This window comes from Trichoderma atroviride, chromosome 6 (genome assembly GCF_020647795.1).
Source record: "Trichoderma atroviride chromosome 6, complete sequence".
NCBI classification, from domain to species: domain Eukaryota; kingdom Fungi; phylum Ascomycota; class Sordariomycetes; order Hypocreales; family Hypocreaceae; genus Trichoderma; species Trichoderma atroviride.
This window is the reverse complement of record NC_089405.1, coordinates 2,551,520-2,564,037: the sequence shown is the minus strand read 5'-3', so window position 1 is coordinate 2,564,037 and position 12,518 is coordinate 2,551,520. Positions and strand designations below refer to the sequence as shown.

At 49.5% G+C, this 12,518-nt stretch overlaps 2 protein-coding genes across 2 annotated transcripts; both read left to right on the top strand.

The window, feature by feature from the left end:
• Positions 1-1,233: 1,233 nt before the first annotated feature.
• On the top strand, positions 1,234-3,406 carry TrAtP1_011443 (uncharacterized protein). Its single transcript, XM_066115115.1, has 2 exons — positions 1,234-2,137; positions 2,379-3,406. The coding sequence occupies exons 1-2, from the start codon at positions 1,789-1,791 to the stop codon at positions 3,215-3,217; spliced, it is 1,188 nt and encodes a 395-aa protein (XP_065971213.1). The 5' UTR covers positions 1,234-1,788; the 3' UTR covers positions 3,218-3,406.
• A 3,955-nt stretch (positions 3,407-7,361) lies between these two features.
• On the top strand, positions 7,362-12,450 carry TrAtP1_011442 (uncharacterized protein). The gene is made up of 2 exons (XM_014085016.2): positions 7,362-7,934; positions 8,054-12,450. Exons 1-2 carry the CDS (start codon positions 7,769-7,771, stop codon positions 12,193-12,195), a joined length of 4,308 nt encoding a protein of 1,435 aa, XP_013940491.2. The 5' UTR covers positions 7,362-7,768; the 3' UTR covers positions 12,196-12,450.
• Positions 12,451-12,518: the final 68 nt, after the last annotated feature.

The window sequence follows — 12,518 nt, the reverse complement described above, 5'->3', positions numbered from 1 at the left end:
AGTGGCTTAGACGCTGCAAGTGCTTGGCAGCACAATTCTCGGCACTTGCAATTCTGCTTCTCGATACTGATAATGAGCGGCCCTCTGAGTCAGGCCCATGGGCAGCTGTGCTCCAAAAAGTCGCGAGCCACATCCTGCCAGGCCCCACCAGCTCGCCGGGCTTGTCTTCCTTGCTACTGTACAGTATTGCTGTTAGGCCCCCGTGTCATCGAAAAAAAAAGGGAAAAAAAAAAAAAACAAGCTTACCATGGAGGCCAGCCCTATGGACGGCGACGGCCTTGTAAGTGTCGGGACTATCGCCAAGTTCGGGCCGGTGGGGTGGGAGGTACGTGGAACACTGCCCAATACTAGAAGTTCTCGTGGTGATGGATTCAGGCTACTCTACCGCTCGGGGACCCGGTCGTCCATGAATGAGTTAAGCGAGCTCCCGACCTGATGGCTGATCCGCTGTTGTTATGAAAATGTTACTATCGCCGCTCCCCTTTCCGCTTCGTACTTGTACGCCAGGCGTGATGCTGCCTGCTAACGACTCAGTCGACCAAGAGCGAGCAACAGTATTCGTTGATAATAATGCTTCTGCGCTCTCCTCCCCCTTTGGATTTGTTCTTGAGAGGTGCCCAACTCTCTTTTATTTCTTGTGTGTCTGTGTGTATACGCCATCTTTCTTTCTCTACACTCTTTTCATACACTCTTTACTGGAACTTTTATTTTATTCTTTGTGTGTGTGTGTCTGTATTCTGATTTCACCTTTTTTCTTCTTCACTTTCTCCTTCGCTCCTTACAATATTATTATTATATTTATTTCCTACTTCTTCTTTTTTTCACTGTCCTCATCTTTTTCCAAGCAAAATCATCTTGCTCACTCTTCTTACCCCTGGTTGTCAAAGACTGGAGCTTTCGACACCTTTGCGCATGATTGATTCGACGTTAGCGAGTTCTATACGCCTATAAGACTCAGGTCCGAGCGAGTTTGTCATGTCAGGGAACGATAGTGGCAAAGTGCCCGCCGGCACGCCGCAGCGACAGCGCTTGAGCCACCTACAGCCTCCGCTGCGCACCCCGAGCCAGAGCACCCAGAGTCGCCCACAGGACGTCACTCCGGGTCCATCGACGACGCGACCGCCAAACCCCTCCTTTCGTACGTTACCTTTTAGTTTTTTTTTAACCTCGCTTATTGTATGCGTTTCCTACTGGAGAGAGGAGAGAGGGAAAAAAAAAAAAAAAAAAAAAAAGAGGCCTGCCTTACCTCATCCCTACACATACACTTTTTTTTTCTCCCAGTCCTTGGTGGCGATCGCCCGGGCTGTATACAGCACAACGCCCTCTTTGCGTGGTGATGCCGGAACTGGCATTTACTTGACCAAGTCCAAGGGGGGGCTTTTACCTGATTCGTTCTTCGTCTTCCCCTTTTGTCTTTGCTTTTCTGCTCTGTCTTGACAGGCTTTTTATTTTATTTTTCTGTCACGCCGGCAGACACTTTTCCTTTTTCTCTCTCTTCATTTCCCTTGCTTTCCCTTTGCTTCACCATCTGGACTAGCTTGAAATCTGCCTGACTCTCCGGCCGGCTCGAGCTCTGATCACTTATTTCAAATAACCCATTCCTCTTCTTCTCCTTCCTTTTTGCCTCCAGTACAATCTCCTCTTCTCCCTGCTAATTTTCCTCTTCTTTTTCTACATCATTTGCACCCAAATGTTCACGTGTGTGGCCTGTCAATCACTTTCAATTGCCCTCCTCCCCTCGTCTCTTTCGTAAAATGTTTGGGACGGGACGAGCAATAAGCATCAATAATGGCTGACCAAGAGAGCCCAACAGCGACCCATAACTCGCCTCGCACGTGGCTTCTGACTGCATCGCTGTCGCCCTTGACCGTTCGTCTGATCCGGCAGTTGTTATCTCACGGCGATTGCGTCGCGGCCTGCTTCCCTCCCTTGGAGATTGAACATGAGGAACGAAGTGCCGAGTTTCGTGAGCTCATCGACGAGTGCACTAGCGGGCGGAAAGACCGGGAGGGTTGGAAGGACAGGATCCGCGGAATTCGCTGCGATGGGAGGACTATGAGTGGGTGCGGCGCCGCGGTTGCCGAGGCCGTCGAGGTGTTTGGAAGAATTGATATCCTGCTGTGCTGCAGGTCTGAAGGTATGTCTAAGAAAAGAACAAGAACTACAGAGGGAGAGGAAGAAGAAAAAAACACCATGCTACTACTTGGACCCCCATGCATTCGTTCGCGCGTGGCTGTGCGACTACTCCGGGGGGGACGAATCCGAATCCGAAGGGAGTAGAGGAGAGAGAGAGAGAGAGAGCATCGATCGAAAGAGGAGCCCGAAGATCGATTGAGCAGATTATGTTGCTAACCGCGAGATTTGTCCGATCTTCTTAGCTGTTGTTGGAACCGTCGAGGAACTTTCGACGAATCTCGCCACCCAGAGCCTGGCCAGGGACCAGTTCGAGACCCTGTTCTTTTCCCAGGTCAACTTCATCAAGGCCGCGTTGCCACAGCTTAGGACCCAGCATACCGGCCACATCATGGTCCTCACCAGCACCGGCGGCCACATCGGAACGCCGCACATGTCCATGTACACGGCGGCGACGTGGGCGCTCGAGGGCTTCTGCGACTCGCTCGCGTACGAGATTGCGCCATTCAACATCAAGGTCACCATCGTGCAGCCCAACAAGGAGATCCAGTCGCTCACGAACCGCATCGCCTTTGCGCCGCAGATCCCCGCCTATGCCAGCAGCTTTGCAGAGGCCCCCAGCGTCCGCGAAATGCTAACCACGGTCCTCAACTCGCATCCTGACACGGCGGTACCGGCTAATCCCGATATCGACATGTCCGCTACGTCACCCGACAGCGTCTCACTGGAGCCGGGCGAAGCTGTGGGTGAGATTTTTTACCGCTATCCCAAATTACCACCATCCTCCATCGACAAGCTAGTCAACGAGACCATTTACGCACTGACGGCCATTGGCGGCCACGAGAACCCGCCCTCACGACACATTGTCGGTACCGAGGGGGCCCTTGCTGTCAAGGAGAAACTAAAGACCGTCACGGAGGAAATGGAGGACTTTGTCGAAGCGAGCCTTGCCGTCGACATCTTTGAGAGCGAATTGACCGAAGAGGCTAGAGACGACAGGAACCGTGGTGCTAGCCAAACGCCCGCTACGGGACTATCGACCACGCCATCTGGCCAAGCAGGACAGGAAGAGGAAAGACGATGAGAGAGAAATAGGAGATCGCAATTTTATTAAAAGTACATACGGAGCAGCGCGACAAATTAGGCCAAGGATCAATTTTTTTTTTCAGGGGGTTTCTACATTTCATACGGGATCTCAAAAAGCTTTCACAAAAAGTCAACGCACCAAGCGAGCGTGAGAGGGAAGCTTGGTGTTTTTTTTTTTTTTTTTTTTGCGGATTCTGGGAAATTCTGCTTTCTGACTTCCGAGCGCCAATTTTTTTTTTTGCTGCACACAATCCGGTACTGATCAAAAAAAAAAAAACATACACCCTTTTCTATTTACCCAACCATAGACACCTATTAGCTGGAATCAACAATACACGGGCCATTGATTCTACAACAAGCAATTGCACACATGTCGTCGAGATGAAAATCTACGGCACATGCAAAAAGAAAAAATACCCGTAAAAGAGATGGACGTCGATCCGGATCTGGGCACGAAATTTGCCGTTTTGTGTGTTGCGTTAAAAACGCCCGATTCCCACGCTGCAGTTGCTTGGGGAAAAAAGCTTAAGATGAGATGCGTTTCGTATGAGTTTGGTAGCTGCGTGTACCCTGCTGGGGGGGGAGAGCTCTAGGCCTTGATGCGGTGGAAAGAAAAACACCGCCTGTCTGCCTCCATTTTTTCCACTCAATGGCCTGCGTACGGAGTAGTGTAACGGTTGGGTATGAAGGCGTGAAGTATTTTGGCTTTTGCATCTACATTCATGTATGTATTGCCATTTTCCGACAACAGCACCATATGGCTGTTGAAAATTGATACCCATTGAGAGCAAAAGACTCGCCTGTACTTTTCGGGTACTTGCGAAGCTCCCTTTGCCCACTATAACCGAGCCCGGAGCTCGGTCCGAGCTCTCCAGGGCTGGTCCTTTTTTTTTCGGTTGGCTGCAGATCACCTAACGTGGAGGGCTGAAAATAGCAGCGCCCAATAGGGCTGTAGATTGGGCTGTAAATGAAGAGCTTATTAATACTCCGCATTCCTTGCAACCGTTACGAGGAAAGTGCCTTACTAAGTACACATAGTGCGGGCGAGATGCTTGCCAGTACGACGAATCACAGGGGACTATCTTGTGCGAAGGATTCGGACTTGCGCAAAGTGATGTCTATCGTTTTTTACCACTTTCCTATTTCTTGTATTCGTGCATTCTCCGTTTTGATAGGTAGGAAAAGTGCTCAAGAGGTGCATGGTGAGGAATAGGGACTAAACGACGACGAGTGCATGTGGCTTATGTAATACGACGGAGGCTGAGACACTAAGTAATTTGGCCCCCCCACCCTTGGATCTAAAGAGCGATGTCCGATGCTGTTTTAGGTATGTGCCGCTTTTGTTTACGTGTTGCTATGATCTTCGATTAGAGTACCTTGGCACTCCTTAATATGCGTGCTGGTGTTGCTTTGGTACCTTGGTACTGGGGGGGCGTTTAATGCGTGCTAGCTGCTTTGACTTGTGACTTTGGTCATGCCATTTTTGACGAGTTTGATTGATGCTAAAGCATGATGGGATATGCCTCATTTGAGTTGCATAGGCCGCGATTTCTGCGAATTAAATCCGATAAATCGGTGATGAGTATCGGATTTTGAGGTTCGTTTGTTCTACCCCTTGCTAGCGGGCGTTTACAGAATCAAGATGTGTGTGTTTTTTTTTTTTTTTTTGCTAGCTTACACTGTGCGTGCCTTTTTTTTCGGTTTCGTTCTTTAGCTTCCAGGCCGTGTGTTGCGTATGTTTTATTTGGGGTAGAACATTTTGGGGGTGTGGTGGTTTTTTTAGAAGTTTGGAGAAATTTTTTGCCACTTACAAGCTTTTTGAATCTGGGCCTTGTTTTTTTTGCGTGAATTCCCCCAAAATTCTTTTGTGTCAAATGCATACATGTACATGAGTAGCTACATACACCCTCGCTAGACTGCTATTTATGTCTCATGACTCGGAAGCTTTGTGCCATTGGATTTTTAGAGACCTTTTTTTTTTTTTTTTTTTTGGTGGTATGACTTCATTTCTTGACTTTTGACGTGAAATCTGTCTTTGTGCTAGTTTCCCCCTCAAAAGAAGTTGACAAGTGGGGACCACATTCCGTAAATAGTGCTTTTCGCTAACGTGAGGGAAGCCAAGGAGACTGATTACTCGTTCTGGAGAAAGAATGGGTCTTGTTTGAAAGGTTATACGGGTCTGGGTGCTATACCCACTGGTGGATTATCCAAGAAAAAAAAACGTGGCAGAACAATTGAGCAAAAAACTCTCGACATGACTTGTACGGCACTATGGATGCGACTGCCGGGTTTGACGTGAAGTGTCATGACTAGCTGGCTGGAAGTTTATTAAAATTTTCTCTCTCTTCCTTGTTTCATATTCTTTTCGGCATGAGCATTTGTTTTCTTTGCCGCAGTGTAGCCGCAGCAGCCGAACCGATCCCGATGCCGATGAAGCAAATCGGGATCGACCCCGATGCCCATGAAGCAAACCACTTTGCTTATTTTGAAGGTTATGAATCTTCAGATCGGTCGTTCGGGTTTCGGAGAGCTCTTCCGGATTACCTGTTCCAAGTTTTTACACTCTTCTTTTTTGTTTTGTAATCGAGCATGTTGAAATCTTTACATAATTTGAACCACAGTTGAGGTTACGCAGGTATCAGTAATAGATTACCAACCGGTTGCTAAGATGTGGTGCTTCGTGGTGCACGTTTATGATAAGCAACTGGTTTCGCTACCACAACTACCAGGATTGTGATTATTGTATTTTGCCCTATTTGACACGACTGTACAGTGGGTTGTTGCAGTTCGTAATGATAGAGCTTAATACGTAAAGAGGCATTTCTTTATAATGTATAGAGTTGAAAGGCCAAGGTGCTTCCATTGTAACCTAAAGGTTGATTTTCAAGTTTGATCTTGGTCGCTTCTGCTTGTTCGTTGGGTAATATGTAACTACAGCCAACTTTGTTCGTTGTATGCAACTTTGATTACCCACACTACAAGCTTGACAACTACCTACACTACATATTGCCAACACAAGAGTCATAATTAGTTCACGTTTATGACGACTCGTTTTTAGATAATCCATGCTCATCGTAGATCCATACGCCATAGCGTTCATTCAGGCTAGGATCTTACAAACAAGGGTTACACAGTTTGGTCATGTTCATCTGTGATGATATAAGCCATTTGCCCGGCTAATATGACATTCGCCATTTTTGTTACACCACCACTATATGTGTAGTTGCTAGATGCCACTGATGAGCTTGAAACATAACAATCTCTGCAAAATAATCGATTGGGTGTAGAAAGAGGGAGAGCCCGATTCGTAAGCTGGTATGAGAGAGCGTACCACAGGCAGGTTCGTTGTGAACCGATCTGATTGACCTGATCTGGTTGACTTCTGCTCAACCAATCGGTTCACAACCAGCCTACTTACCGATCAACCGGTCACTAGTACAGATCTCGTGGAGTCATCGCTCTTCTTCGGCTCCTCTTCAGACGTTACAGCCTATTAGCCTACCAGTCGGGTACGGTCGTCCCCTGTCTTTAATCATCATGCAGCCGGCCCAAGCATGATGCAGTGTGACTGACTCGCCACGTGGAGCCCATGCCTCCTTTGGGCAGACCATGTTGGTCGTTATCATCAGATGATCCCTTTTTCGTCGATTGGGTAGTTCACTGAAACTCATGTTGAACTGGCTCCCTTGAGCACTAGCCAACGGCGTACTTTCTGGTTGCATAAAGCTATCTCTCACATATCACAAAACACTATATAGTCTGTACATCTATTAGTCGCGTATGTCCTTATTCTCGTTTATGCACGTTCCACGAAATGATCGAAGCTGATTTGCTCAGTTTTCGAAGATGTCGGCATTATCACATATATACCTGTCAACCTCTCTTCAGCCAACTCTGCTCGTTGCAGGTAGGGCCAGATCAGAAAAGGGATTTGGCGAGGGTATTAGGATTTGTAACAGTTGATGTAAAAAACCACTGAGAGACACTTATCGTGTCATTTCCAAAATGTACCTGCATGAGAGAGCTCTCTTGTACCTGTTGGTCTCGCTAGCCGCTTTGGGCGCTTAGTCATTACTCCACGCTTTGGAGGTATGTCCAGACTTATCGCATTTGATAGGCATCAACAACACCTTGGAATTTATGTGCCAATTTTTTCTTGATCCTATATGAGAGCATCAACTGATTCTATCATCGTTTTGGAGCATACTTTTCATTTATTTGGATGCAAACAATCTGAACATCTCAACAACGTCATCCCTTATCGCCCACGATTAAGCTCCGCAAACTGCCCCAGTGGGGTCACGAGTGGGACGTGCGACAAGCTGTTGGAATCGGTGGACACAAAGACCAACATACCTCATTAGGAGAGGGTCCAGCGGCTTCATATCAACCTCCGCCAAGCCCCTGCGCAGTCGACGACCAAGATTCTGCCGGAATATGCGCATCGCCTTTCTGTAACGAACCCGACTCTCCCTGCATTGCGACCAACCCGCGGCATCTCTGACAAAGGCGGCCCTGAGGACGATGCTGAGCGACTCCCGATGCTAGAATGAGCTTGGACCCTTTGCTTCCCATTGCTCCCGCGAGGGTGAAGGCGCTGCTGCTCCCCCTCGGAAAGATCAAGGCCGCCAGATTTGCGACGTTTGCCGAGAGGCTGCAGGCCGAGCATGTCGTCCAGCTCCGAGACATCAGCGCCGATGGGCGACCCAATAGGAGTAAGTAGGAAGCTGGCCGAAGGTGGAGGGGGAAGCTGTACAGACCTACACATTATATAGACTCTATGCGCTACGGCCGTGTTTGGGGGACTAGACAAACTGATGTAAAGGTTCTCCAGACATGTTCTCGCCATTGGCGTATCCCGACGGCGCAATGCTGTACGACCTCATCGCCCACGTCCCCCCACCCTCGCATCTCGCCCTCTCCCCTTTCGACCTCTTTCGAGAGCCAATGGCTGTTATCGCGATAGCCGACGGCCAGGAACTCGGCGAAGCGACGATCAACAAGCGAGCCTCCATGAACGGAAAGGGCCCCCGGCCAATCGAGAAGAATATCAGAGCGCTGTATCAGGAGCTTGAAGACCTGCGAGACAACTATCCCAAAGCCCTCATACACCGGGTCCTCATCTTCGACTATGTCTCGCCGTCGGCGGAAGTGCCCATACCCGAGGGCATGGCGGCGATCCCCCCACTGGAAGATTCAAAGAGAACCACAATGAAGACGGTCATGTGCGACGTATCGTCCTTGCTACTAGCTGAGATGACAACGCTAGGGAAATCCTACGAGGCCATGACGGCGATTGAATCTCCGGGAGGGTATTCGCTGGCTAGACAGCTTAGCACCACGTCATGGGGCCCGGACGCTACTTCGCCAACAAGTTTTACCAGCAATTTTACCAGGAGGAACTCTCAGTTTGCTTTTCCGCCGAACCTACAGCGATCCAGCTCTGCTTCGGGCTTGATGGGCGACCGATCAGGCGCGCGACTGTCCCTACCTCCTGTCCCGACACAGCGCCCCGGATCAAGCGTTTCAACGCCAGGCCGCCCGTCTACGCCCCTCAAGAGCAATTTATCCAGCCCTCCCCTGAGCGCGGATGAGCTTCCGAGCCCTTCTTCAAGTCAGAGACCGGAATCTCCCGACACACAGAGCAGGTCTGATCTCACCGAAGACACGAGCCACGACCGTGTTTCCGTGCAGGGATTCGGGCCTGGATCAGCAAACGACCGCTGGAGGCTTAAAGGAAAAGGCAGATCTTCCATTGTTATAGGCTCAATGTACCTACAAGCTGGTCGCTGGAGCGATTCTTTGAAAGAATTGAGCGAAGGAGCCGCGGCTGCCAAGTCATTGAACGATCACGTCTGGCACGGGAAAGCATTGGAGCTGATTTTGATGAACCTACTGCTTCTCGGCTGGTCTGGCCTAAATTTCCAAATCCCGACAGTGTGTCAGCCTCCTCATGATAAACACTCATCTCTTAAACCGGAGCCGGAAGAAAAGGACGGTGATCCACCTAGACACGTTCGATATCTTCAGACCCTTCTTCCCGAGCTTCTGGAACGGATTGTGGGCCTTTATTCAAAAACATCAACGGAAAACATTCCTCCTTTACCGTTAGCGGAGACTACCATCAGATTCAGTAAAATAATGTTGGCCCTTCATGTCTGCGAGGGCAAGCTTAATCAAGCGGCGTTTGATATGATTGTGCTGGGGAAAGGCACGGGGAAAGAACTCACAACATCGCCGAGGCTGCTGATAACGCCGACAAGACAGCAGATCCTGACCCTCCTATTCCAGGCGTTTCCTTCCACAGCCACGGAATTGCTTACTACCATTGATCGAATTTCAATCCTGAGCGGCATAGCAGCTGTGCTGGGGCCCCTAGGATACCATCGAAAGAAAGCCATAGTTACTCGCGAACTGGTTTCCGTCCTCATTGGAGGCCTTGTCGAAGCACGAACGCGCGGGGCTGCGGATGCTGGAGTTCATCCCGCTGCGGGTCTCGTAGCTGTGACAGCTTCTAATCCGCAGGGCACTACCGGGGCAATGGCCTTGGATTTGGCTGAAGGAGATATTGAGCAAGGCATAGAAGCTTTTCTCGAGCTCCTTTGCAAGTCTTACGGGGTTATTGGGTTCGATAGAGCGAAGCCCCGGCGGCAGTCGCTTCGGGAAGGCTTTGACGACTCTGACGATGCTGTGATTGCCAGAATTCGCGGCCAGATGAAGATGCGATTCTTTGGCTTTCCAGATATCAAACTCAACATTCTACGAGCCTGTATCAACTTCTCAGAAGCTTTACCGGACTTTAACGGAGTCCTCAAGTTTTCTAGCGACCTGATGCGCACTGCTGGATCGGGTGTCGCTCCGGGCCCTCGTCGTGAAGATGCCTCCCCCAAGATCTATAGAGATGAGCAGGTCCGTTTGATAAGCAACATTTCAAGGACTTCGAATCTTGTCAAAAGATTGGGCATGTCGCAATTGACGGCCGAATTCTGGGATGAGTTTCTCGTTCGAGATATCAAGTTGGAGCCGCTCCCAAGTACCCGGATTCCTATTCCCCACGCTCGCAGCATTTTGCCGGGCGCGACGACGACTCGAGCGTCTCAGGATGCTAACCCCTTCATCTACAATTCATTCCTACAGGAGCCGGATGATGCAGCTGCCGCGAATCTGGTTGCTGGCGAGCCTGCGAAATTTAAAGTGACGATCCAAAACGTATATGATGTTGAGTTGGATATAGAAAGTATAAAGCTAGAGACGGAGGGCGTCGATTTCGAAGCCATGACTGATAGCGTCATCATCGGTCCTTATCGAACACAGGCTGTCCGGCTGCAAGGTCTAGCAAAGGAATCAGGGTCCATCAAAGTAACGGGGGCAATTATTAAAGTAAGGGGCTGCAGAGAGAGAAGATTCGCCGTCTTCCCCAAGCACTGGAAACCTTACCAAGAAGACAAAATCAAGGTCAAGGGCATCGCATCGGTTTCTGTTCCTCTGATGTCAGGCAAATACCATGACATGCCTATAGAGCCAGCTACCCTTGATCTCAACGTCACCGAGCCTCAGCCCCTCGTGACGGTCAAGTCAACGACCCTTCCGCAATCTTCAGTCATGATCTTGGAGGGTGAGAGGCAGATATTCTCCGTCACGCTGCAAAACCAATCTACGACGCCTGTCGACTTTATGCTCTTTTCCTTTAAAGACTCAACACAGGAACCTCTCCAAACAGCTCTTGCCAATCGGGAAGCTACGCCAGCAGAGATTTATGAATACGAACTGATACTTATTAAGAAGCAAGCTCTACGGCTTCCAAAGGCTAATCAAAACCGCAACATTGCTCCGGGAGGCGAAGCAACGTTCGAGTTTGAGATTCTTGGCAAGCCAGGGCTGACGCATGCGACAATCCAAATCGATTATACGTATCTCGGAGCTCCTCGAGACGAGATTACAGAGCAGTTCTACACACGGCAGCTATCTTTGCCCTTGACGGTTACAGTCAACGCAAGCGTTGAGATGGCAAGAATCGATGTGATTCCCATGCACGGCCTGATCCCGCAGCCGCTGTGGGAGCGCTTGGGAGGCACCAAGCCTGTAAAGCCCGACGAATACTGCCTACTGTCCGTTGACTTGCGAAATGCCTGGCCTAGTCAGATGGCAGTTCATATTGAAAACGAAGATGGCATGGCTGTTGAAGAGGGCATCCTCCCCGGCAAGACGAGTCGAATTATAATACCCGTCCGGCGGGTGTACCTCGAGGATCCTCATGCTTCAATCCCCAGCCTCAATCCCTCAAAGAACAGGCAGTTTGTGGTAAGCATGAGCAAAATCTCGCCCGAGATGGAGCGGGCCAACCGCGAAGCTTTCTGGTACAGGGAGAAGATTCTCGACAGCTTGAAGGCGACTTGGAGGACAACAGCGGTTCCTAGGCGGAACGGCGTTGCTGAACTTCGAAACATTCGTCTTACTACCCGCATGATTGACATCATCAAGGTTGGCGAGATTGGCATAGATGTATCTGTGGAGCGTCCGAATGACAGCGGGACAAGCATCAACGTCGCATATGTGGATGAGTTTCTACAAGTGCGAGTGCGAATCAGTAATAGAACAAGCCGTCCAATTAGCTCACTGGTGAGACTTTTACCGGCACTTTGCCACCGTTCTGTCAATATCGCACTCGATTACACACGAAAGTTTGTATGGAACGGTACACTGCAGCAGCTTCTGCCAGAGCTCCCAGCCGGTGGCAGCACGGACTTTGTGCTTGGTGTGACGGCGCTCTGCAGAGGAGAGTTTGAGCTCACGGCATCGGTCGAGGAGATTCAGATCTGGGATGAAGCCAGTGAGAAGGAAGCGGATGGAGAGCAAGGCCAGGGGCGGCCGCGGTCGGGTACCCAGACGATGGTGAATACGGTTCTTGGGATGAAGGAGCGGAGGATGTGGCATTCGCGACAGCCGTGTATATTGACGGTGAGGGATTCGGATTGAGTTATGAAGTATAGCTAGAGCCTCTTTTAATACCGAGATGTCTTTTATGGCCGATTTACTGATGGCGGTGGCGATGAATAGCGCTATAGCGTATATGCGTGCCACATAGTAAATGCACCGCCGGGAATTCTACAAATGTTATCCAACACTTCAGTTATCAATAGCATTAATAGGATACATGTACTGCTGCTACTGCTGCTACTGTAAGCTATAACCAAGGTCCAGTATTTAATAACAGAACTGGGGTGCTAGGTGTCTTTTTCTTTAATAAAACAGTGTTTATGTTTTAAACTTGAGCGTGCATTTCTATTGTGTGGTCTCTA